This window comes from Neoarius graeffei, chromosome 18 (assembly GCF_027579695.1).
Source record: "Neoarius graeffei isolate fNeoGra1 chromosome 18, fNeoGra1.pri, whole genome shotgun sequence".
NCBI lineage: Eukaryota > Metazoa > Chordata > Actinopteri > Siluriformes > Ariidae > Neoarius > Neoarius graeffei.
Genome location: NC_083586.1, coordinates 63,015,588 through 63,040,397, shown reverse-complemented (window position 1 = coordinate 63,040,397; position 24,810 = coordinate 63,015,588). Strand labels below are relative to the sequence as shown.

At 43.3% G+C, this 24,810-nt stretch overlaps 1 protein-coding gene across 1 annotated transcript in view; it reads left to right on the top strand.

Moving 5' to 3' along the window:
* Positions 1 to 14,966: 14,966 nt before the first annotated feature.
* The window catches only part of LOC132866438 (complement C3-like), a 107,748-nt gene continuing 97,904 nt past the window's right edge, over positions 14,967 to 24,810 (top strand). The window contains exons 1-9 of the mRNA XM_060899198.1: positions 14,967 to 15,116; positions 16,057 to 16,252; positions 17,886 to 18,054; positions 18,957 to 19,033; positions 19,306 to 19,394; positions 19,577 to 19,659; positions 19,745 to 19,832; positions 20,827 to 20,929; positions 23,210 to 23,330. Coding sequence (XP_060755181.1) covers positions 15,046 to 15,116; positions 16,057 to 16,252; positions 17,886 to 18,054; positions 18,957 to 19,033; positions 19,306 to 19,394; positions 19,577 to 19,659; positions 19,745 to 19,832; positions 20,827 to 20,929; positions 23,210 to 23,330 — 997 coding nt within the window. The 5' untranslated portion in view covers positions 14,967 to 15,045. The remainder of the gene's footprint in view (positions 15,117 to 16,056; positions 16,253 to 17,885; positions 18,055 to 18,956; positions 19,034 to 19,305; positions 19,395 to 19,576; positions 19,660 to 19,744; positions 19,833 to 20,826; positions 20,930 to 23,209; positions 23,331 to 24,810) is intronic.

Sequence of the window (24,810 nt, the reverse complement as noted above, 5' to 3'; positions counted from 1 at the left end):
GTCTCCAGGTAGAGGTAGGGAGGCTGGGGGGGCTCAAGGCTTGGTGGCGTTCTCTCATCCTGTTGTCCAGACGAATAGCATGTGAGATGAGGGTTTCGAGGTCACTTGGGCATCCAATAGAGGCCAGACCGTCCTTGATGGGGTCAGACAGACCATGGTGGAAGGCTGACACCAGGGCAGTCTCGTTCCATCCACTTACTGCTGCGAGTGTTCGGAACGAGATGGCGTAATCTGCGACGCTTCCTCCTTGCCAGATGGACATGAGCTTTCGGGCTGCGTCGGTACTGATGTCTGCCTGATCGAAGACCCGAAGCATCTCTTCAGAAAACAGCTGGAAATCAAAGCACTCAGGTCCCTGTTTTTGCCAGATAGCAGTAGCCCAGGCTCGCGCCTTACCAGCTAATAAGGTGATCACAAAGGCAATCTTGCGGCGATCCGTAGTGTAGGTGGTAGGCTGAAGCTCACAGGTGAGTTGACACTGGGTAAGGAACTCTCGGCACTCACTGTGCTTGCCGTCATACCTCTGTGGTGTAGGAAGGCTGGGTTCGCGAGGTGAAGAAGGCAGCATTGCAGGAGGCACTGGAGCAGGAGTGGGAGCTGGATCAGGAGCAGGAACTGGATCAGGAGCAGGAGATGCAGGCAGAGATGTCAGCTGTGCCAGGGTTTTCCCAATTTGCTGAAGCAGTTCCTCGTGGCGAGCGAGGGCCTCACGTTGGCTGGTGAGCGTACGTCCATGAGCGTCCATGGTCACTCCGAAGCGTGTCAAAGCTGCCATAATTCCCTGAAGGTTGGCCGGGTAGACAGTTGAAGCAGCCTCTGCTGAGTCGGTCATGACGGAGTCTTTCTGTTAGGGTTTTGCTGGGATTCGAACCTGGTTCGTTGGTGTGATAATCCAGCAAACCCCCACTAGGCCACCAGGGGGATGACTCAAATGCAGAGGCGTGAGGCGGAAGTAGAAAAAGAATCAAAAGGTTTATTTAAACTATATACACTATATACAGGGCAAAACAAAAGACAAAAAAAAACCAAAGAGTATAATCCAAAAGAAAAGCAAAGTGCAAAAATTCAAAAGCTAAGAAGATCAAAAAAACACAGTACAAAGGAAACTGGAGATAAACATAACAGCACAAAGACTCCGTGACAAGAGGACTCAACTCAGGGGTATAAATAGACAAACTAATTAAGGACACAGGTGAAGATAATTAGGCAATTAACACAAACACAAAACACAGGAACAGTGGCGGCCTCTAGAGGCCAAAATAAACACGACATGAAAAGGAAATAACAGCGGCCTCTAGAGGCCAAAACAGTCCTAGTCCTAACAATAAGTGGTAAGTTGTTTAAATAAACAATCAATTGTGTTTAAGTTTGTTTTTGGAAACCAAAACATCATGTGAACAATCTCTGGAGAATGCCTAACTGGAACTGCTGAGTGTATGTTTACATTGTAATGTACACTTAATATCGCTCGTTTGTCACGTTTCTATTTGAAACTTGTCACTTCACTCATGCAAGGGTCATTTTTGCAAAACATTTTAGGTCTATTCTGTATGATTTGATTTGTGTTTGGGATGCAAACAGCGCGCCTTTTGGCGGACGCCGCCTGAATCGCGCAGATCCGATTTTTTTTTTGGGGGGGGGGGGGGGGTTTGGAGTGTCTGATTATAATTTCAAAGTAAATTCTGTATTAAAATTACTAAATAAGCAAATCCGTTAAAGTCCATGAAACAGGAAGTATAAGGATGAGAAAAAAACAGTTTAAATCGGAAAGCTGCGCACATTTGCGCAGCCCGAGCGGTGTGCAGGACTGCGCAAATGTGTGCAGCTTTCTGATTTAAACTGTTTTTTTTCTCATCCTTATACTTCCTGTTTCATGGACTGTAACGGATTTGCTTATTTAGTAATTTTAATATAGAATTTACTTTGAAATTATAATCAGACACTCCAACGCCCCCCCCCCCCCCCCCAAAAAAAAAATCGGATCTGCGCGATTCAGCCGTGAAAAAGGCGGCATCCAACAAAAGGCGTGCTGTGAATATATAAAGTTGTATATATCAGACAGCCTTTAAAGTTTGATGAAGTCAGTTTCAGGCTTTGGAGCAGGCTTTGGCAGTTTCAGGCTTTGGCAGCCCTGCATAGTCACTTGAAAATGCATCTTTGTCCACTTTGTAGGGGTCAATTCCCCCAATCAAGGCCAGTGTGGCTGCATACTATTGTCGTGAGATGTCGTCTAATGTATCTATATACTTCTGTTTGCTTGATTTTGCTGACATTGATCTTTATTTTAGAAAACTGACTATATAACTTCATAAATTCATCCGAGATAACGTAGCCGGTAATGGCGATGGTCCGTTTTGTTTGCCCCACAAGATGGCGGCTGGAGGGCGTTCCCTGGAATGCCGTGACGTCAGTGAAAACTATCTATAGTCGATGATAGAGGAGTTGAAAACCTCCCAATCTGGCAACACGTGATTATGGTTTAGAACTATGCTGAATGTCCTGTTTGGTGGTGACAGCTGTTTTTTTTTTTCCATTGCAACAAGAGACACAATCTATTAGAGCAAAAAGACAATTAAAAAAGAAAAAGAAAAAGCCCTATACAGGAGTTACTCCAGTTATTCAGCCTCCTGTCTCCCAAACACACCTCAATCGCAGTGAGGAGAAAAACCCTCTTATTACTGAGTGAAATAAACCGGTTCGGTTCGGTTCAGTCTCACCTGGACAGTCGCTCCGCTCTTCCTACTCTCCTGAGGTCCTGACAGAAAGTAAATCCCAGAATTATTTCTCTTTAAATAAACCATCCAACCCGACTTGCCACGAAACATTCAGCTTAAAAAGTCGTTTTTCTTTCCTTCACTAAAGCTACCAGTGAACTTCCCTTTCAGTCACTTCTTACCTGTTCCTCATGCAAATGAGCTGCAGCATCCACCTGTCTCACAGTCACGTGCTTCAAAGAGCGCGCGCCCTGACAGTGCGTGCACAAGACACACCCCTATCTTACCTTTTTCTTTACTTAATCACTCTATCCTGCAGATTGAACTGACTCTACGGTGGTCCTGAAGGCCAAATCACAACCACAAATCGCAAAGCAGAAAAGACAATGAGCTTTAGCCATGGCCTCATGGTTAGAGAAGCAGCTTTGGGACTAAAAGGTTGCTGGTTTGATTCCCTGAACCAGTCAGAATGTCTGAAGTGCCCTTGAGCAAGGCACTTAACCCCCAACTGGATAAGGCTAGGCTGACACTTGCACGATTCCGTGGCACGCATTGGCACGACTCAAGTCGTGCCAGTGCACAAACTAGTCATAAACTGGCGTGAAGTGTGCGTAAACCTGTCGTGACTGCATGCCATGTCGGGATGAGAATTTTGAAATGTTCAAAATTTTGGTCACGACAAAATTTCGCGACCGGGTCGTGAACTATGCGCAAACTGTTCGTGATCTCGTCGTGAACTCGCTGGGACGATGCGGAAGGATGTGTGCCAGTGTGCACCATGCCACGACTGTCACGAACTGCCACGAATAGTTCACGAACAGCTCACGTCGAGTTCACGAGTAGTTCACGACATGTTCACGAATTGGTGCGCGTTGCAGCGTGGCCATGCCTTCCCACTGACACGGTCACGCATTGATGGCACGAGCAGTTCACGACTAGTTTACGCACTTCACGAACAGTTTGCGCATGGCACGAGCAGTTCACGATGAGTTCACGAGCAGTTCACGAGCAGTTCACGACTACTGCGCGACAGTGGCGCTCGCATCGGTGCAGGGGTATATATAGGGCTTCCCGGACACTTCTCGACATTCGCAATTTTTTTTCTTGCTTTTTTCTTTAATGTCTTTTATTTTCTATTCCTTCATGACTTTTTTTTTTGGGGGGGGAGTTTCATTTCTTTTATTTCAAAAATGGAACAACTGTGGATGCAGCTCATGAAGCTACTACCATTCTTTCTTGCCAAGGGACAGCACCAGCAGGGGACATGTAGTAATGTGACAGGTAGTCTCGCTGATCCTTTGCATCCTTCTGGGTATGATGGCCGGTTAGAGGCAGCAGCCCCTGCAGGTGTCGGTCAGTCCTCCATCCACCAGGGATCAGATCATGTGTGTCCGGATCTTCGCGGTCCACTTCTGAAATTGCGTGTGGGGATCTGATGAGGATGAGGTTGTGCATGACACAGGCGTGCCCAAGTTGGCATGACACCTTCCAAATTGCGCAAACTCGTCGTGCCAATGCGGGAAGTGCGTAAACTATGCGCAAACTATGCGTGAACTTGTCGTGCCAGTTCGTGAATGTGGACAGGCACGCATTCGTGAACTCGTCGTGAACTATGCGTGAACTAGTCGTGAACAGTGTGGGAGCCTCCCAGTTCATGCCCCAAAATGGCACGACTTGCCACGACAAAATCGTGGCCAAAAGTCGTGCAAGTGTCAGCCTAGGGTAAGAGTGTCTGCTAAATACCTGTAATGTAAATATGTAAATGAACTTCTACCAGAAACAGTAGGAATGTTCTATCAACAAATATTGTCACTGATTGGACAAAAGTCCCATCTGTCTTTTACACTGGAAGGAAATACACCATACGTGCCATTTGGTCCCAGGCCTCATAAAGCAACCAGGATGCAGGAAGAAGGAATCCTGACAATGTTAATTTCTTGAAGCCCCTTAACACAACCACTTCAGCAGTTTGTGTTCTGCAACCTTCTTCCCACGACACATCTCTATATCGAAGAGAGGTCTATGACTTCCATGCATCCACCCATTATCTGTAGCCGCTTATCCTGTTCTACAGGGTCACAGGCAAGCTGGAGCCTATCCCAGCTGACTATAAGCAAGAGGCAGGGTACACCCTGGACAAGTCACCAGGTTATGGCAGGGCTGACACAGAGACAAACAACCATTCACACTGGCCTATGACTTCTTTGTGAGTATTCCTTCTTCTTGCGTCCTGGTTCCATTACTGTTTGCGAGGCCTGGGACCAAATGGCACATTTCCTTCTGGTGAAAAAGATGGACAGTGCATTCGTACAATCAGATCCTTGTCGATAACACAGTCCTACTGCTGTATTTCTGGTAGACATTAGTGTCATTGTGTTTTCAGTTTTGCTATGTTGTTTTGTAATTAGGGCCTGAGCAGTGGAGATGCACAGCCTGTGGTGTCTACCAGAGGGTGCTGCACCAAGGTGCAAGGCCCTACTGTTTTCCTCCATCCATCCATTTTGGCATATCACTACAGTGACATGGCTGCTCTGACAGCTTCAGCCATCAAAGTCTCGAGGGAACATTACACTACTGGTTTCCCATTGCCTTCTACTGAATGATTATAGAGGTTTTCTCCTCTCAAGGATTCACACTCACATTCACACCAACGGACAATTTAGAGCCACCAATTATCCTAACCTGCGTGTCTTTGGACTGTGAAGGAAACCCATGCAGACATGGGGAGAGCATGCAAACTCCACACAGAAAGGCCCTCGTCGGCTGCTGGGCTCAAACCCAGAACCTCCTTGCTGCGAGGCAACAGTGCCGACCACTACACCACCATGCAGACATTGTTGTCCTAAGGATACTTATTATTCCTATTATCTCTAGCCGCTTTATCCTGTTCTACATGGTCGCAGGCAAGCTGGAGCCCATATGTCAACCTATACGGAATGTCCGTATTTTATACGGATTTGATTCAATAAATGTAGTATACGGGCGTATAAATAAAGTTATACGGATTCTTTAAAAAAACCTTCAGTATTTATTTAGAGCTATAATCAATTCCCACGATGATAAAAGAGCGCATAACATTTACAAACGTACTGTACACCACAGACAGCCAGTAAAGAGTCTTATGAAATCGCGCGTTATCTTGTGGTAGCGAGACTTCGTTCCACTTTTGATCATGCGCACACCGCATTGCGAGAATCCCGCCAACCGTGAAGTCATAGACATAGACACCGCCTTCTGCGTAGAATCATACGTCATCCTCGCCGCCATATTGGATGTGGCAAAGTGGAGATTCTTCAACCGTCTCTGGTATAGCGTCTAGACAGTAGCCGAGAATTAAGATGCCTCATTCATGTGCTGCGTTTAACTGTACCAACAGGTTTACTGTCCAACCGAGATCACATGGGATTACCTTTCACAGGTGAGACTGGAAAAATACTTTTCATTGTATTTGGTCATTATACCGTAATTTTACGAACAGATTTTCCTGACTTTGTGGCTAATATGAAGTCTCGTGCATAATAGCCGCTCGGTGAAAACTGTCTCCAAACAACGAAGTATTTCCTTCGTAACTACGCTGATAACACTTTGTGTTTTTGTCAAACAGTGGAGCTTTGTATTCATTCTGAAGGTTTATTGTTATTAATATTGAATAAAAAGTAACTGGATATCTCATCTCATCTCATTATCTCTAGCCGCTTTATCCTTTTCTACAGGGTCGCAGGCAAGCTGGAGCCTATCCCAGCTGACTACAAGCGAAAGGCGGAGTACACCCTGGACAAGTCGCCAGGTCATCACAGGGCTGACACATAGACACAGACAACCATTCACATTCACACCTATGGTCAATTTAGAGTCACCAGTTAACCTAACCTGCATGTCTTTGGACTGTGGGGGAAACCGGAGCACCTGGAGGAAACCCACGCGGACACGGGGAGAACATGCAAACTCCACACAGAAAGGCCCTCGCCGGCCACGGGACTCAAACCCGGACCTTCTTGCTGTGAGGTGACAGCGCTAACCACTACACCACCGTGCCGCCGTAACTGGATATATCATTGTTAATTATCATTCAAATTTTAGGTAAATTATTTTAATTTGCATCTTATACGGATTTTATAAGGGAAATACGGATTTTGGTTATACAGGTTTGATTGACCAAAGGTTGACATGTATGGGAGCCTATCCCAGCTGACTACGGGCGAAAGGCGGGGTACACCCTGGACAAGTCGCCAGGTCATCACAGGGCTGACACATAGACACAGACAACCACTCACAATCACATTCACACCTACGGTCAATTTAGAGTCACCAGTTAACCTGCGTGTCTTTGGACTGTGGGGGAAACCGGAGCACCCGGAGGAAACCCATGCGGACACGGGGAGAACATGCAAACTCCACACAGAAAGGCCCTTGCCGGCTGCTGGGCTCAAACCCAGGACCTTCTTGCTGTGAGGCAACAGTGCTAACCACTACACCACCATGCAGACATTGTTGTCCTAAGGATACTTATTATTAGGGCCCGAGCCCTATAGGGCGAAGGCCCTATTGTTCTTGTAAGAGTTCACTATTATTAGGGCCCGAGCCCTATGGGCGAAGGCCCTATTGTTCTTGTAAGAGTTCACTATTATTATTCTTCCGTCTTCTTCTTCCTCTTCTTCTTCTTCTTCTTCCGTCTTCTTCTTCTTCTTTATTTTTCTCCGCTGTTGGGCCATTTTCGGGGCGCTTGCCATTGGCGAAAACGCACCAAATTTGGCACCAGTTCCGAGAATTGCCACTGCTACTCAGAACCAAAAGCCCAAACTTGGCCGGGGCTCAGGGCCTCTATAGCGCCCCCTAAGTCGTTGTGATTTTGGCCTCCCGCATTAAGGTGCCTGGGTGCCGTGTAGTTTGTAGTAGTGGCATGCCATTTGGTACACATATGTATCTCACTAAGCCGGACAAAAATCTAATGCCAATGCATTAGCCACGCCCAACAGGAAGTGAGGTAATTTCACTTTTGTGCGAAATGCATGGCCACGAATACGGCGCAACTCCTCCTAGACCGTTCATAGGAATGTCACCAAAATTGAGACACATCATCTACAGACATGGCTGACAAAAGTTACTAAATACGTTTCACGTAGGATAAACCGTTCAGAAGTTATACGTCAATCAATTTTCGATGCAAAATTTTACATGCTTAAAAATTCATAACAAATCTTCTGATTGCTCAAAACTGCTCATACTTCACACGCATATCACTCATTGGGCTTCTGACATGTTACCCAATTTCTGTGATGTTTCGCCACTGGGGGCGCTATTTTTGGGCAAAAAATCCAATCTTTCCTCAAATTTGGTCAAACTTCACGGCCACCCTCTTACTACCTCCCATGTCATGTATACCACATTTTGGGAATTTTCGTCCATGGGGGGCGCTGTTTTTGGCCGACGCAATTGCTCCAAAACGGGTTTTTGGTAAATAATTCCATAATGCTTTCCCTTCACACCACTACCTTGTGATAGTACGTTGCTGTTGTAGACACTTATTTTTCCAACTCATAATCGCTCATGTACAGCATAGCGCCACCTACTGACATGGGAAAAACCACAAAATTTATTCTTCAAAAATCTATATCTCATCTTCTATTTACTCAATTGTCATCAAACTTCATACCCAAACTCTTCATAGCTCACCTGACATATACGCCAAATTTTGTGCACTTTCGCCCCTGGGGGTGCTGGTTATGGCAAAAATGATATTGCAGCTTCTGATTTGTCACACATGGCAAGCAAACTCTTTACAAGACCCTTATTGGGGCGCTTGCCATGGTCGACAACGCACGAAATTTGGCTCCTTTTTCTTAGACTGCCACCGCTACTGAGAACCAGAAGCCCAGATCCAGGCGGGCCTCAGGGCCTCTTTAGCGCCCCCTAAGTCGTTGTGATTTTGGCCTCCCGCATAAAGGTGCCTGGGTGCCATGTAGTTTGTAGTAGTGGCATGCCATTTGGTACGCATATGTATCTCACTAAGCCGGACAAAAATGTAATGCCAATGCATTAGCCACGCCCAACAGGAAGTGAGGTCATTTCACTTTTGTGCGAAATGCATGGCCACGAAGACGGCGCAACTCCTCCTAGGCCGTTCATAGGAATGTCACAAAAATTGATTGACATCATCTACAGACATGGCTGACAAAAGTTCCTTAATACGTTTCACGTAGGATAAGCCGTTCAGAAGTTATACGTCAATCAATTTTCAATGCAAAATTTTACATGCTTAAAAATTCATAACAAATCTTCTAATTGCTCAAAACTGCTCATACTTCACACGCAAATCACTCATTGGGCTTCTGACATGCTACCCAATTTCTGTGATATTTCGCCACTGGGGGCGCTATTTTTGGGCAAAAAATCCAATCTTTCCTCAAATTTGGCCAAACTTCACGGCCACCCTCTTACTACCTCCCATGTCATGTATACCACATTTTGGGAATTTTCGTCCATGGGGGGCGCTGTTTTTGGCCGACGCAATTGCTCCAAAACGGGTTTTCGGTAAATAATTCCATAATGCTTTTCCTTCACACCACTACCTTGTGATAGTTCGTTGCTGTTGTAGACACTTATTTTTCCAACTCATAATCGCTCATGTACAGCATAGCGCCACCTACTGACATGGGAAAAACCAAAACATTTATTCTTCAAAAATCAATATCTCATCTTCTATTTACTCAGTCTTGATCAAACTTGATACGCACACTCTTAACAGGTCACCTGACATATCTCCCAAAGTTTGTGAACTTTTGCCACTGGGGGCGCTGTTTTCAGGCAACAATTTATATCTCGGCTTCTGATTGGTCAAACTTGATCAAACTTGACACAACAACTCTTCATAGGTCCCTTGACATGTATACCAAATTTGGTGAACTTTCACCACTGGGGGCGCTCATTGCGCTGTAGCAGTTGCAGGACAGGTGTTTACAATCATGAGGCACCAGGAGTATGTTGTTTTGGTTGCCTTAAACACACATGACTTGTGGGGGATGGGTAGGCAGTCGGGAGCAAGTGTTGTAGCGTTACATACAGACTAATAGATGTCTAACAGAAGACAATCCTATGTAGCTATAGCTTGGTGACTGATGAGGTAAATACATTAGTTTGGTTGGGAAGCCATGGCATAAAATGTTCTGTCCATGACAAGATCTCAGCGCACCGTCTACTCTGTGTCCAATTCTGTGCTTTGTCGCCATTGTGGGAGTAATGTCTCTTGCCGAAGAAGCTGTGGAAGGTATTTCGCGGGGACGCATGCGCCCGCCCCCCTTGGCCGCTGGCGCGAGGGCCCGTCGAGGCCGCTTGCGGCTTTAATTCATATTCTTATGTTTTTTTTCTTCAAAACTTGGCCATTTTTGAGGTGGTTCCCATGGGCGAAACCTCATGAAATTTGGTACACACATCAGTCCTGGCCACTGCGACTGAAAGATACCAGCTTGGCCCCAGGTGTGTCCGGGGGACTCCATAGCACCTCCACATGCATTCAGACTTTTGCCCGGTATATAGTTTCACCTATCAGTGTCAAATTGGTGGCTCTAAATTGACCGTAGGTGTGAATGGTTGTTTGTCTCTGTGCGTCAGCCATGTGATGACCTGGCACCTTGTCCAGGTTGTACCCTGCCTCTTACCCATAGTCAGCTGGGATAGACTCCAGCTTGCCTGCAACCCTGCACAGGATAAGCGGCTACAGAAAATGGATGGACCTCAGGCTTGTCTAACTTTTATGTCTTATTCAGCACTCTGTATTATAATAAAGTCAGGATTAATGTAATCGGTAAAGATGGCATGACTGTTTCCTGTCTGTACAGTATCTATGATTTATGAACTTTTTCCACATTTTTATGACTTTTTATTACATTAGACTTGCTTCTGAAGGTTTTCTACATGGTGTCCAAAAAGTTTCCACACATTGGGGAAATTAACACTTTTGATCAAAATGTAACTTTAATTACAAAACCTCATTTACATGATTGCCATTTCTTGGTAAACATGTACTCTTCCACTGTAATGGAAATTTCTAATAAACACTTCAGAACGCTTAGCAGTTGTCTTTTCAGTCATTTATTATAGTAGATCATATAAAAGATATATAAAATAGGAAAGGAAAGAGAAGAATAGAAGAAGACACCACTTCTGATGATGCCGAGAGTACACGCACTCTGAGTTGTGTTTTAGTGGCTGTTATCTATTATAATCTAAAGGCATTCGCTTACTGCTTGCATCTTCATGTGATTGGCTCAAGATTTTCTATGAAGCTTTGTTAAAGCGTGCACCTGGCGTGCTCTGGTATGTGCAGGCAGATGCAAGTTAGGGAGAGCTCAAGCTCCCTGCTTATCACCACCGAGGTCAGGAAAGGTGGTTACATCATGAGAAGATGCGTAGTTAGGACGAACTCAAGCACCCTGCTCATTACCACCAAGGCCACAGAAAAGCGATTACAACATTGGAAAAAACATCTTTCTCAGTATATTAGGCCACTTGAGCTCAACACACAGAAACACAGAGAACAGGAATGTTCATCCACTAAATTTCCCTCACACCACTTATGATGAACTTGTGTTAACACAGCTGGAGTTATGTGTTATGTGTAATTCAAATCTTCTCCTTTTTTTGGCTGCTCCCACTGGGGGTCACCACAGCAGATCATCTGTTTGCATCTTCCTCTGTCACACCAACCACCTGCATGTCCTCCTTCACCATACCCATAAACCTCCTCTTTGGTCTTCCTCTTGCCTGGCAGCTCCATCTTCAGAATCCTTTTCCCAATATACTCAGCATCTCTCCTCTGCACGTGTCCAAACCATCTCAATTTCATCTCTTTTGCTTTGTCTCCAAACCGTCCAACCTGGGCTGTCCCTCTAATATACTTGATCCTAATCCTGTCCATCTTCATCAGTCTCAGTGCAAATCTTCGCATCTTTAACTCTCCTGCGTCCAGTTCTACCTCCTGTCTTTTCATCAGTGCCACAGTCTCCAACCTGTATATGTCTGGTCTCACTACCATCTTGTCCATCTTGTACACCTTCCCTTTCACTCTTGCTGGTATCCTTCTGTTACAAATTACTCCTGACTCTCTTCTCCACCCACTCCTCCACCATGCCTGCACCCTTTTCTTCACCTCTCTTCTGCACTCCCTGTTACTTTGAACGGTTGCTCCCAAGTATTTAAACTCATCCACATTTGCCACCTTGACTCCTTGTCCCTTCACCATTCCACCATCATCCCTCTCCTTCACACACATGTATTCCATCTTGGTGCTACTCCTACTGACTTTCATTCCTCTTCTCGACAGTGAGTACTTCCACCTCTCCAGGCTCTCCTCAGCCAAGTCACTTGTGAACATCATAGTCCTGACTCCTGATATTGTCCGTCAACCAGTCCATCACCATTGCAAACAAGAAAGGGCTCAGATCCGATCCTTAATGTGATCCCACCTCCAACTTAAACCCGTCCATCACTCCTACCGCACACCTCACCACTGTCACACTACCTTCATACCTATCCTACACTACTCTTACATACATCTCTGCCACTCCTGACTTCCTCACACAATACCACATGTCCAGTCTCGGCACCCTGTCTTACGCTTTCTCTAAGTCCAGAAAGACACAATGCAACTCTCTCTGACCTTCTCCATCAACATTCTCAAAGCAAACAGTGCATCTGTAGTGCTTTTTCCTGGCATGAAGCCACACTGTTGTTCTCTTGGGCTGAGGTGCACTTGAGCAAGGCGCCTAACCCCCAACTGTTCCCCGGTTGCTGTAGCATGGCTGCCCTCTACTCTGTGTGTGTGTGTGTGTGTGTGTGTGTGTGTGTGTGTGTGTGTGTGTGTGTGTGTGAGAGAGAGAGAGAGAGAGAGAGAGAGAGAGTGTGTTCACTACTTCAGATGGGTTAAATGCAGAGAGGAATTTAATTGTGCTCAAGTGCAGGGGTGCAGATAGGATTTTTGAACTGGGGGGGACTGAGCTGTCAGCAAATGATTCCACTTTGTGTGTGTGTGTGTGTATGTATGTGTGTATAATATATATATATATACACAAACACACATCCGTTCAAAAGTTTGGGGTCACTTTGAAATGTCCTTATTTTTGAAAGAAAAGCACTGTTCTTTTCAATGAAGATCACTTTAAACTAATCAGAAATCCACTCTATACATTGCTAATGTGGTAAATGACTATTCTAGCTGCAAATGTCTGGTTTTTGGTGCACTATCTCCATAGGTGTACAGAGGCCCATTTCCAGCAACTCTCACTCCAGTGTTCTAATGGTACAATGTGTTTGCTCATTGCCTCAGAAGGCTAATGGATGATTAGAAAACCCTTGTACAATCATGTTAGCACAGCTGAAAACAGTTTAGCTCTTTAGAGAAACTATAAAACTGACCTTCCTTTGAGCAGATTGAGTTTCTGGAGCATTACATTTGTGGGGTCGATTAAATGCTCAAAATGGCCAGAAAAATGTCTTGACTATATTTTCTATTCATTTTACAACTTATGGTGGGAAATAAAAGTGTGACTTTTCATGGAAAACACAAAATTGTCTGGGTGACCCCAAACTTTTGAACGGTAGTGTGTATACATGTTTTTTCACCTCCCTCACTGCCATCACCAGGAACTACCTGCAGGCCAGGACAATGATAACATTTTAACATAGCCTATGGAAATCCACAGTTTACACATTATCATCACGCGCAGAAATTGCAAAACTAGTTTTAAAACCGCTACGTTCCAACTGTTAACCATAGCGAGAGGCTGGGCTACGTGTGTGTGTGTAAAGTGTAAACCAGTGCATCCTGACTTTCTAACTATGCCTGTGTGTTGCGTGAGCGGCAGTCAGTCAACAACTCTTCACAAAGTTTCCTTATGAAACAATATGCTCGCTGAAATTATGGCAGGGAACGCCAGATTAAACATTAAAACTGCCTTCTGAGCACTGTATTTACAGGCTACCACCGAAAGGAGGAGGCTACCAGAAAGGCATCTCTACTCTGTACGATTTTACTTTCACTACGACATTACTTTGAACAGACTATCAAAAAATTGCAAGGTGATATGATAAAGTAAGGCACAGTTTACTTACAGTCGTTTTTTTTTTTTTTAAAACGATGCAATCGTTTTCTGCCTTTTGGCACCCTTCATCATGCCGTGTTGGGGTCCTGAACTAGGAGCTGTCCCCGATATGCCTGTCAAACTTGTTGTGGGTAACCATAGCAACCAAGCTCGAGCTCGCAACCTGTGCAGTCTGCGCAGTTGCAACTATGTATGTACTGCTGTGCACCAGGGCTGTGCAAAGACCTTTGGAGGGGCAGGGGCTCAACATTCAAAAGAGGGCACTTGGAACAAATTTTATTTATTGTATGTATTTATTGAAGCATTAATATGAAAATATAGTTAATCTTGGTAACAAGACATGTCAGATAGTTCTTGTTCATTCTGAAGTGAAGATTAGTCTGACCTGTAGTTTTCTTTCTGACCCAGCTGGACAGAGATCCACTGCCTTTTGCTGCCTCCCGCAGCTCCTTCTCTTTCTGCTTCTTTATCCTCTCTTTCCTTGGCATCTTTGCATAATGCAGGCTTTCACTTATTTAGAAAACATTTCCCTATGTTTTAACTCAACTAACCTAAGCTACTATAACATAATAGTCTTGATAGAATATGTTGTGGACGTCATCATTCAGCCTTAAAGGAACAGTCCACCATACTTCCATAATGAAATATGCTCTTATCTGAATTGAGACGAGCTGCTCTGTACCTCTCCGAGCTTTGTGCGACCTCCCAGTCAGTCAGACGCAATCAGACGCGCTGTCACTCCTGTTAGCAATGTAGCTAGGCTCAGTATGGCCAACGGTATTTTTGGGGGCTGTAGTTAGATGTGACCAAACTCTTCCGTGTTTTTCCTGTTTACATAGGTTTATATGACTATATAAAATATAGTCTATATAACTATATAAACGTTATCTCTCTCTGTGTGTGTGTGTGTGTTGAAACTTTGCATATTGCACAATATAATATAGAGCACAAGCACTGAGGAGAACATCAGGATTGGACTTAACTCTGAAGGGTTTATTTTGTGAGTGGGTGTGGGTGCGTATGTTTTTTTTCCCCAGTTCTGTTGAAACACCGTTGCACCCCACTCTACACCCCCCCCCCCCCCCCCCCCGTGTCAGTGTTTCATCATCACAGTGAATAAGTGGAGTGGGAGAGGTTGTTTTGGAGTTGGTGTGTGTGAGGTTGGTGTCTATAAAAGCTGTGGTCCTGCTCGCAAAGATATTTTTCCTCAGACTGAACCAGGACCTGCAGGCAGGATGCATGTGGACCTGGTGTGGCTGACGGCTGCACTTCTGTCTTTTCCTCTGCTCACACTATGTAGCCCACTGTGAGTACACACACTCTATCTATCTATCTATCTATCTATCTATCTATCTATCTATCTATCTATCTATCTATCTATCGCAAAACTTAATTAATGTTCTTATTAATGGAAGCTTTTTTTCACATATAGTGCATGCAATTTTATTTTTTCACACATGATCACAATGTTACCATGATGTCATGTGTCTTGACTTGAGCTCAGGCCATAACATGAGGAAATGTACTTTTCACACACATTTAAACAAATCTGATTTGATTTTAATGGCTATAAGTTCAGTGTAAAACGTGAGTTATATGAGTTATAGTTATAACAGGGCAAAAAGCTTGTTTTCTAAGTGCTGTAGATTTGGTAGGCAATTTTCCCCCATATTCTCTCCACAGGTTATTAACCTGCCAAATCCAACCCCCCTCCCCCACCCTTGCTAACCGAAACGGGGAGGGTTGAACTGCTGCTTATGCTGCGTCATACACTTGGTGGAAATCGCTATCCACCCTTTTCTGTGTACACGAGCTGATAGTGCTGCTGTGATTGACATGCGAGAGAATAGGCCCCTCCCACTCATGCACTCATGCAGAGCTCATGGGCAATTTTGCTCTTTTGACCTGTAGGGTTGTGTCATCATCAGAATTCAAACTCACAGCCACCTGATGAAATGGTGAACATTTTTCTGTTGCCCCACTCAGGAATCAGATTTTGTTGGTTTTAAGAAAGTTGAAAGTGAATTAACTGAAAGGTTGATGTGAAAGAAATATACCTGTGTATAAAATGTCTTTTATCTTTATTTGACATACCTTTTCCTAAAGGAAAATCTCTGGGTCTCGAACATGGAATCACACTAAATGCGACATTTTATTATATGTATACAGTACAGTTAGTAAAAGTTAAATACTGTAGATTACAAAGAAAAAAAAACATGGAAAGCATTTTCCTCTTGTCTTAACAGCAACATCTTGGTGGCCCCGAACCTGCTGCGGGTGGGCACGCCTGAGAGAGTGTTAGTGGAGGCACAGGATTACACTGGAAATAACATCCCAGTGAAGATCAGCGTGAAGAACTTCCCACAAAAAAATACAGAACTGACAACTGAATCTGTCGTCCTCACCAATGCCAGCAGCTACCAAGTTACTGTAAACATAAAGGTGGGTTGTCCGAGATTGCAAGACAAAACGAACAGGATCCACAAAAGTTGGGATATTTTTCAAAATGCAATAAAACAAAAAATCTGTGATTTGTTAATTCACATGAACTTTTATTTAACTGACAAAAGTACAAAGAGAATATTTGCAATAGTTTTACTGACCAACTTAATTGTATTTTGAAAATATAAACAGTTAGAATGTGATTCCTGCAACACACTCAAAAAAAGTTGGGACAGAGGTATTATGACCGTTGTATTACATCACCTTTGCTTTTAATCATATGGGATCTGAGGAGACTAATTGTTGCAGTTTTGCTATTGGAATTTGTGTCTATTTTTTGCTTGGTACAAGACTTGAGCAGCTCAACAGTCCATGGCCTCCATTGTCTAATTCTCCTCTTCATGATGTGCCATACATTCTCAATAGGACACAGATCTGGACTGGCAGCAGGCCAGTCAAGTACATGCACTCTGTCTATGAAGCCATGCTGTAGTAGTCTGTGCAGAATGAGGTGTGGCATTGTCCTGCTCAAATAAGCATGGACTTCTTGGGAAGAGATGTCGCCTTGATGAATATGTCTCCGCATCAGTGGTACCTTCACACACATGCACCTCCCACTTGCCATGGGCACTGACCCCCCATACCATCACAGATGCTGCTTTTACACCTTTCTCTGATAACAAACTGGATGGTTGTATTCACCTTTGGCACTGAGAACTCGACGTCTGGTTTTCCCAAAAACAAGCTGAAATGTGACTCATCTGACCACAGCACACATTTCCACTGTCTTTCAGTCCATCTGAGATGAGTTTTGGCCCAGAGAAATCAGTGGAGTTTCTTATAGAATTGATGAATGGCTTCCTCCTTGTGTAATACAGTTTCAGGTTGTGTTTCTGGATGCAGCAGTGGACTGTGTTAAGTAACGACAGTTTTCTGAAGTCCTCCCGAGCCCATGTGGCTATATTTGTCACATTAGCATGATGGTTTCTCAGGCAGTGCCACCTGAGGGCTCAAAGGTCATGCCCATTCAACAGTAGTTTCTGACCTCACCCTTTATACACTGAGATGTCTCAGAAATCCCTGAATCTTTTCACAATATTATGCACTATAAATTTTGAAAGACCTAAAATCTTGCAGTGAGAAATGTTCTTTTTGAATTGACAAGCAATTCTCTCATGAATTTTGGCACAAAGCAGTGAGCCACGCTGATCCTTACTTACAGAGACTGAGCCTTTGGTGCTGCTCCTTTGAAACTCAATCGTGTGACCAATTAACCTGCTGATTGTGGAATCTTCCAGAATGGTGTTACCTGTATATCTTGTAAACTTTTCAGTCTTATTTTGTCTCTGTCCCAACTTTGAGTGTGTTGCAGGAATCAAATTCTAACTTCATTTATATTTACAAAATACAATTAAGTTGGTCAGCAAAACTATTGAAAATCTTTTCTTTGTACTTTTGTCAGTTCAATAAAGCTTCACATGAATTAACAAATCACAGATTTTCGTTTTTATTGCATTTTAGAAAATATCCCAACTTTTCTAGAAATGGGGTTAGTGTATACGTATATACTGTCTATCTTTTTACTGTAATAATGAGATTTGTGATTTCTGTCATGAATTTTGCTGTGGTCCAGATTCCTGACAATAAGAAATTCTTTAACGGCGACCCACTGGAGAAGCAGTATGTGTACCTGCAGGCTCAGTTTCCTTCGAGCCTGCTCGAGAAAGTGGTCCTCCTCTCCTTCCAGTCTGGCTACATATTCGTTCAGACAGACAAGAGCATCTACACACCTGCAACACCAGGTAAAGCAGTCTGGACTCAGCTCACTGATGTACGACCAAATGGAGTGTCATGTGGACAAAAGCTGAAGTTTTGATGCAAAAGGGCACCAACATTAAACACAAGTTCCACCGAGATAGATAGATAGATAGATAGATAGATAGATAGATAGATAGATAGATAGATAGATAGATAGATAGATAGATAGATAGATTTACTCTATCCACATTCACTGGATATGAGCGATTGCACGCTCTGATTGGCTACTCTACTACTAGTATATCAACTCATATACCATGAGTAGAGAAAAACAAAATGGCGTCGCGTGTTGCTGAGCCAACCAAGGACAAAATAAAAACTCACCTTGAAAACAAAACCCCAGAAAATACAAAAAAAGCAACAAAATATGGAATGAAAGTATTTGATGGTAAGAACTTACGTTTTTAAAAAAATTCCAAGAATTATTAATATCGCATTTTTCACAAATTGCTCCTGTCGTTTCGCCAGTTTGTTTACATTCTAAGCGGAAATTATTTTGTTGGATGTTTTGTATAAAAAGTTTTTATTTATCGAATTTTCAAAAAATAAAAATACTCCATTTCTCAAAATCCAGAGAATGTGGAGAAAATAAAACAGTTATTCCACTCAATCTCTATGTTACGCGCCTCGTCGGCAATCAGCTCATGTATGACTCAATTTTGTGGAATAACTGTTAAATATTTAAAAATACATTATTTATTTATTTATTAGTTTGAAAGAAATAGATTAATTCTTTCTTTCATTTTTTTTCTTTATTCATTTATTTATCATTCTCAAAATGATTTTTTTCATGGTAGAAATCATGTTCAGTGTACATGCCCTAATTGATATAAATTCATTAAAAGTGTACCGTAGTTAAAGCAAATGGATTGTCTTTTTGTCGCAGTTCGTTACAGAATCTTCTCGCTGACTCCGAATCTGCAGCCCGTTGAACAGACCGGAGGAATCTATGTTGAAATCATAGTAAGTGATTAAACAACACCTCGGTTTGGATTCCTTCCACTCGACAGTTTGGAACTGTGATTTATTTTTTATTTATTTAATCGTGAGCTAGAATACTCTAACTTGTGATTTTCTGGTCCATCCATCTTATCCATCCATTCTGTCTTTCCTGAAAGATATCTGAATGATAAAGAGAGATTCTGTTTCAGATCCTGTTGGCATGTTGTGACTGATTTTAAATGTCCACTTCTCCTGAACCACAAATAATGGTTTCTTCTTTTTTTTCTCCCAAGAATCCTCAAGGAATCACAATTAACAGGGACACGGTCTTCCCCAAGCTGGGGACCATAACCGGGTCATACAACATCCCTGAAGTGGCCAAGTGAGTCACTGCTTTAATGTTTCTGATGCGAAGAGTTTGGAAACAGTCATTACACACCGAAACATCTGGGCACTAATTACACTTCATTATACTCACAGAGAGGATTAATGTGATGCCTTAGATTTAATATGAAAGTCTCTCTCTCTCTCTCTCTCTCTCTCTCTCTCTCTTTTTTTTTAAAGATCTGGGATATGGTCTTTAGTAACGCGGTTTAAAAACACCCCACAGAAGAACTTCACTGCTCAATTTGAAGTTAAAGAATATGGTACAGTTTATATCATTAATACTGAAAACCCCACCCTCCTTCTGTTATTTCTACGTCTGTTAAAATGTTGTTTTTCACTTTGCAGTGCTGCCGAGCTTTGAGGTCACATTAAAACCCTCCAAAGCCTTTTTCTATGTGGATGATGAGAACCTAAAAGTGGATATAACTGCCAAGTGAGTCGAACATGTCAGTGACAGTGAGTGAAAATAGCGTTACAAGTACAGTTGTAGTGAGGGGCAAAAATAAATAACGAATGTTGCAAATGTTATTTAACAATTATTCTCTGAAGGTGAAGTGAATACTGGTGAAGAATAACCAAGCTGGAGTTTGTTTTAGTATCATTAAAAAAAAAAATAATTGAAAAACAATTTATTTCAAACCTCAAAATTTTCACGTAAATGTAATAACTTTGTGGCTCAGACTTGTGTCACTTCTCTACTCCGAGTCACATAAAATCCTTTGTTTTGAAATTGATAAAATAAATCCCAACTCCACCTTACCTTTGAATAGTTTTAGACCAAACTTCGGAGCATCTTTAGTGCTTTTAGGAACAGCGTTTTCTTTCGTCATCTGTAATTCTTCACTGATGGTGATGAAGCGATCAGCGGCCATTTCGCCGAGTTGCTCGAGGTGATTATCGAGAAATAGTCCGAATTTCTTGACCAATCAGAGCACACGATTTTCTATACTAAACTAATATACTGAGAATCGGAGTGGTGTGATGAAACAGGGTTAAAGTTACAGTTACAGAAGTTGATTATTTTCCGATAACAAAGAGACTCCTCTGTCCTGAAGACTTTTTGTATCAGAAAACTCTTACAAAGCTCTGACACTGGAGACTCTTTCAATTAATTGGAAATGAATACAGTATTTAGACATCTAGACCACCTAAGTCCCTATGACTCATCTGTTACCATAGAAACAATTAGAATAAGCACAATAATATGAACCCGCCGCACGACTCTCAGAGCTGCCGTCCGAGAAAACTAATCAATATTTGTTTTTAATTCCAGTTATACAGTTTCTATTTGTGCTTGTGTCTGTCCTGTGGCATGAGCAAATGTCAGAACAACTTCACGTACATTTTATTGTGAATAAATAATCATGGTGCATGTTTTTCATGTGGCCTGTTGTGTGTATGATCTAACGTTTGTGAATTGTATGAAGGTACCTGTTTGGGAACGATGTGGTTGGAGTTGCGTTTGTCGTGTTCGGCGTTAAAAGCGATGACTCGAAGACCGCGCTGCCTGCCTCTTTACAAAGACAACAGGTCAGATCTACGGCTTTCTGACGTTTCACATTATCACACTGCTGCAGGAAAAAAATCTCATTCATTCACTTGGTTCTGTATTGTAAAATTGATTTCTTGCATTCAGATTTAAAGACAAATTTGGGACTAGAACTATTTATTTATTTATTTATTATTCAAGAATTTTTGGTTCCAAAACACTCATCTCATCTCATTCTCATTATCTGTAGCCGCTTTATCCTGTTCTACAGGGTCGCAGGCAAGCTGGAGCCTATCCCAGCTGACTATGGGCGAAAGGCGGGGTTCACCCTGGACAAGTCGCCAGGTCATCACAGGGCTGACACATAGACACAGACAACCATTCACACTCACATTCACACCGACGGTCAATTTAGAGTCACCAGTTAACCTAACCTGCATGTCTTTGGACTGTGGGGGAAACCGGAGCACCCGGAGGAAACCCACGCGGACACGGGGAGAACATGCAAACTCCGCACAGAAAGGCCCTCGCCAGCCACGGGGCTCGAACCCGGACCTTCTTGCTGTGAGGCGACAGCGCTAACCATTACACCACCGTGCCGCCCCGTTCCAAAACACTATATATCCAATTCCATTGTTTTGAGAAAAATCACTTTTTCTGATTATGGGAAGTGATAAAAGGAAAACCACTGTATCCTGTTTTAAAATTTATTGACCAACTCCTTAATGATAATAAACTTCAAAAATAGAATCCAGGACTAATTAACAGCTTTTAACTGAATCAAGTAATTATTTTTGTCAAGTCGCTACATATCCACGCCACAGCATTTTTCCCCAAAATGCTACATATCTCTATTTAAAGTGCATTTAACTGTGTTCTTTCATGACAGATTATTTTATTTTATAGATTTTATTTCTTTTAGATTATTTTAACAAAATTATTCATAATTCAGCGTAAAATTGTCCAATAAATGCGAGAAGTGACGAAGCGATTTCCTACTTCATGGGCGCAGCCATCTTAGAAGACTTCACGCCTATGGCAGCCTCAGATTGGCCAAATGGATATGTCTGGTTTTGACAAAAATTGAAGGCGGCGCTTGTCGTGTTTTGGAACGAAAGGCCGTAATGCAGTGTGTAAATTAATGTCAGATATCGTGTTTTGGTGAAAATTGAATATGGTACGAGTAAGATATGATAACTGCTGATGGTTTGGTGGCGGGACTTTCAATTTTTCCAATTTGGCGTTTATCGCGTTTTGGAACCAAACTCTTACAATTTTTTTGTTGTTGTTTTTTCCAATTTATAATCAAATGTGAAGGTGACCATTATGCCCTCCAGAAACAGTGATGAACAGCGGGATCGAAACCCCTGATGTCAGCATGGTGTCTGAATTATGGCTCTGACAGTTCCTCTGCTTCAGTTACATCACTAAAGTTCATAATTAATTGGACTTAACTTGAGTTGTCCATGGGACTTTGTTTAATCTCAATTCAGCATTGTTGTTGTTTTGTTTTGTGTCCTACCCACAAAATGTTCTCATGAATTTACTTGGTTCCATTTTCCAAAATATCAACAAAATAACAGCCTCATTTACACCATTGTGACTTGGTCTGATCTGATCCTATGCGCTTCATATCACCAACATTTATTCTATCCACATTCACTGGATATGAGCCATCATGCGCTCTGATTGGCTACTCTACTACTAGGATATCAGCTCATATACTGTGAGTAGAGAAAAACAAAATGGCGGAGCATGTTGCTGAACCAACCGAGGATGAAATAAAAACTCTACTCGAAAACAAAACCCAAAAAAATACAAAAAAAGCAACAAAATATGGAAAAAAACGTATTTGATGGTAAGAACGCATCTTTTTAAAATGATTTTTCAAGAATTATTATTATCAGATTTTTTATAAATTGCTCCTGTCATTTTGCCGGTTTGTTTACATTCTAAGCGGAAATGATTTTGTCAAACTTTTTGTAGAAAGTTTTTATTTATTGAATTTGCAAAAAATAAAAATGTTCCATTTCTCAAAATCCAGTGAATGTGGGGAGAATAAAACAGTTATTCCACTCAATGTCGGTGCTACGCACCTCGTCACCTCTCAGCTCGTGTACGACTCAATTTCATGGAATAACTGTTAAATATACACACCTGGATTTGTGTCTGTTTAGAACACTCTCTGTTCAGAGTAATTTATTCATATTTGGTTCCAAGTATCAAGTGTTGTTTGTCGTGCACAAAATAGTGATGATTGTGCATTACTACTACTACTACTGCTGCTGCTACTAATGTGTAGCATTTTATCTTGCATGTAGATCATTAATGGAGAGGGACAGGCGGAGCTCACGAGAGCGACGATCCAGAACACTTTCCCAAACATCAGTGAACTGATTGGAAGCTCTTTATACGTTGCAGTCAGTGTTTTAACTGAGACTGGTAAGAGTCCAGCAGTTTTGTATAGATCCTTTTCAGTCACGTGACCTTTGTAAATGCAACCGCCATTTTGGACATGTAGTGGACTTCGGCTCGAATCAGTTTGAATGCGAGGAAGGCGACAAACGAAAAACATAAAAGAAAAAGGAGCGAGATGCAGAAAACACCTTCACTATCCAGCGACGTAGGGCATTTACAGGGTGAGCAGAGGGAGAGGTATTTGCAAAAATTGAGGTTAGCAGGCTTAGAGAACGATGTTTACCTGCTTCCACCAGGATTGTTCACTGACGTACGGAAGTACATGAAGCCCTCGTCTTTACCTGACTTCGTCCCACATGATCTGTCTACCTATGTCATTAAAAACCCATCGCCATACACATACACGCCAACGTCCAAGGTTCCGGAGCGCACTCCGGCTTTCTCCAGGAGTGCTCCGTCCGAGGTTCCGGAGCGCGCTCCGGCTTGCTCCAGGAGTGCTCCGTCCAAGGTTCCGGAGCACGCTCCTGCTTGCTACCCCTCAAATTAAGCAGCGCGCTCCGGCTTGCTCCGGAGAAAGCTGCTTAATTTGAGGGGTAGCAAGCCAGAGCGCGCTGCTTAATTTCAGGGGGAGCAAGCCGGAGCGAGCTCCGGAACCTCGGCCGGAGCACTCCGGGAGCAAGCCGGAGCGCGCTGCTTAATTTGAGGGGGAGCAAGCCGGAGCGCGCTCCGGAACCTCGGCCAGAGCACTCCGGGAGCAAGCCGGAGCGCGCTGCTTAATTTGAGGGGGAGCAAGCCAGAGCGTGCTCCGGAACCTCGGCCGGAGCACTCCGGGAGTAAGCTGGAGCGCGCTGCTTAATTTGAGGGGGAGCAAGCCGGAGCGTGCTCCGGAACCTCGGACGTTGGCTCTGGCAGCTATTTACACTGGATCCGGTGTAAATAGCTGCCGGATCATAATTACAGTAAACTAGTAAATACAGTAAAGGAAAAACTTGAGACTGAAAGGTTTTAACAGTCATCCAAATGACTGAACGTAAACATTGCGACCGTAACTAGCTAGTATGTTGTTGACATTAGCTAGTCAACAATAGCTACTACAGAAGAACAAAGAGGTTACAATGGGTTCTTGTCTCGTCTCGTCTTCTTCCGCTTTATCCGGGACCGGGTCGCGGAGGCAGCAGTCTAAGCAGGGAAGCCCAAACTTCCCTTTCCCCAGACACCTCGGCCAGCTCCTCGGGAAGAACACCGAGGCGTTCCCAGGCCAGCCGAGAGACATAGTCCCTCCAGCGTGTCCTGGGTCTTCCCCGGGGCCTCCTCCCGGGGGGACATGCCTGGAACACCTCCCCTGTAGGGAGGCGTCCAGGAGGCATCCGAAAAAGATGCCCGAGCCACCTCAGCTGATTCCTCTCGATGTGGAGCAGCAGCGGCTCTACTCCGAGCTCCTCCCGAGTGACTGTGCTTCTCACCCTATCTCTAAGGGAGCGCCCAGCCACCCTGCGAAGGAAAC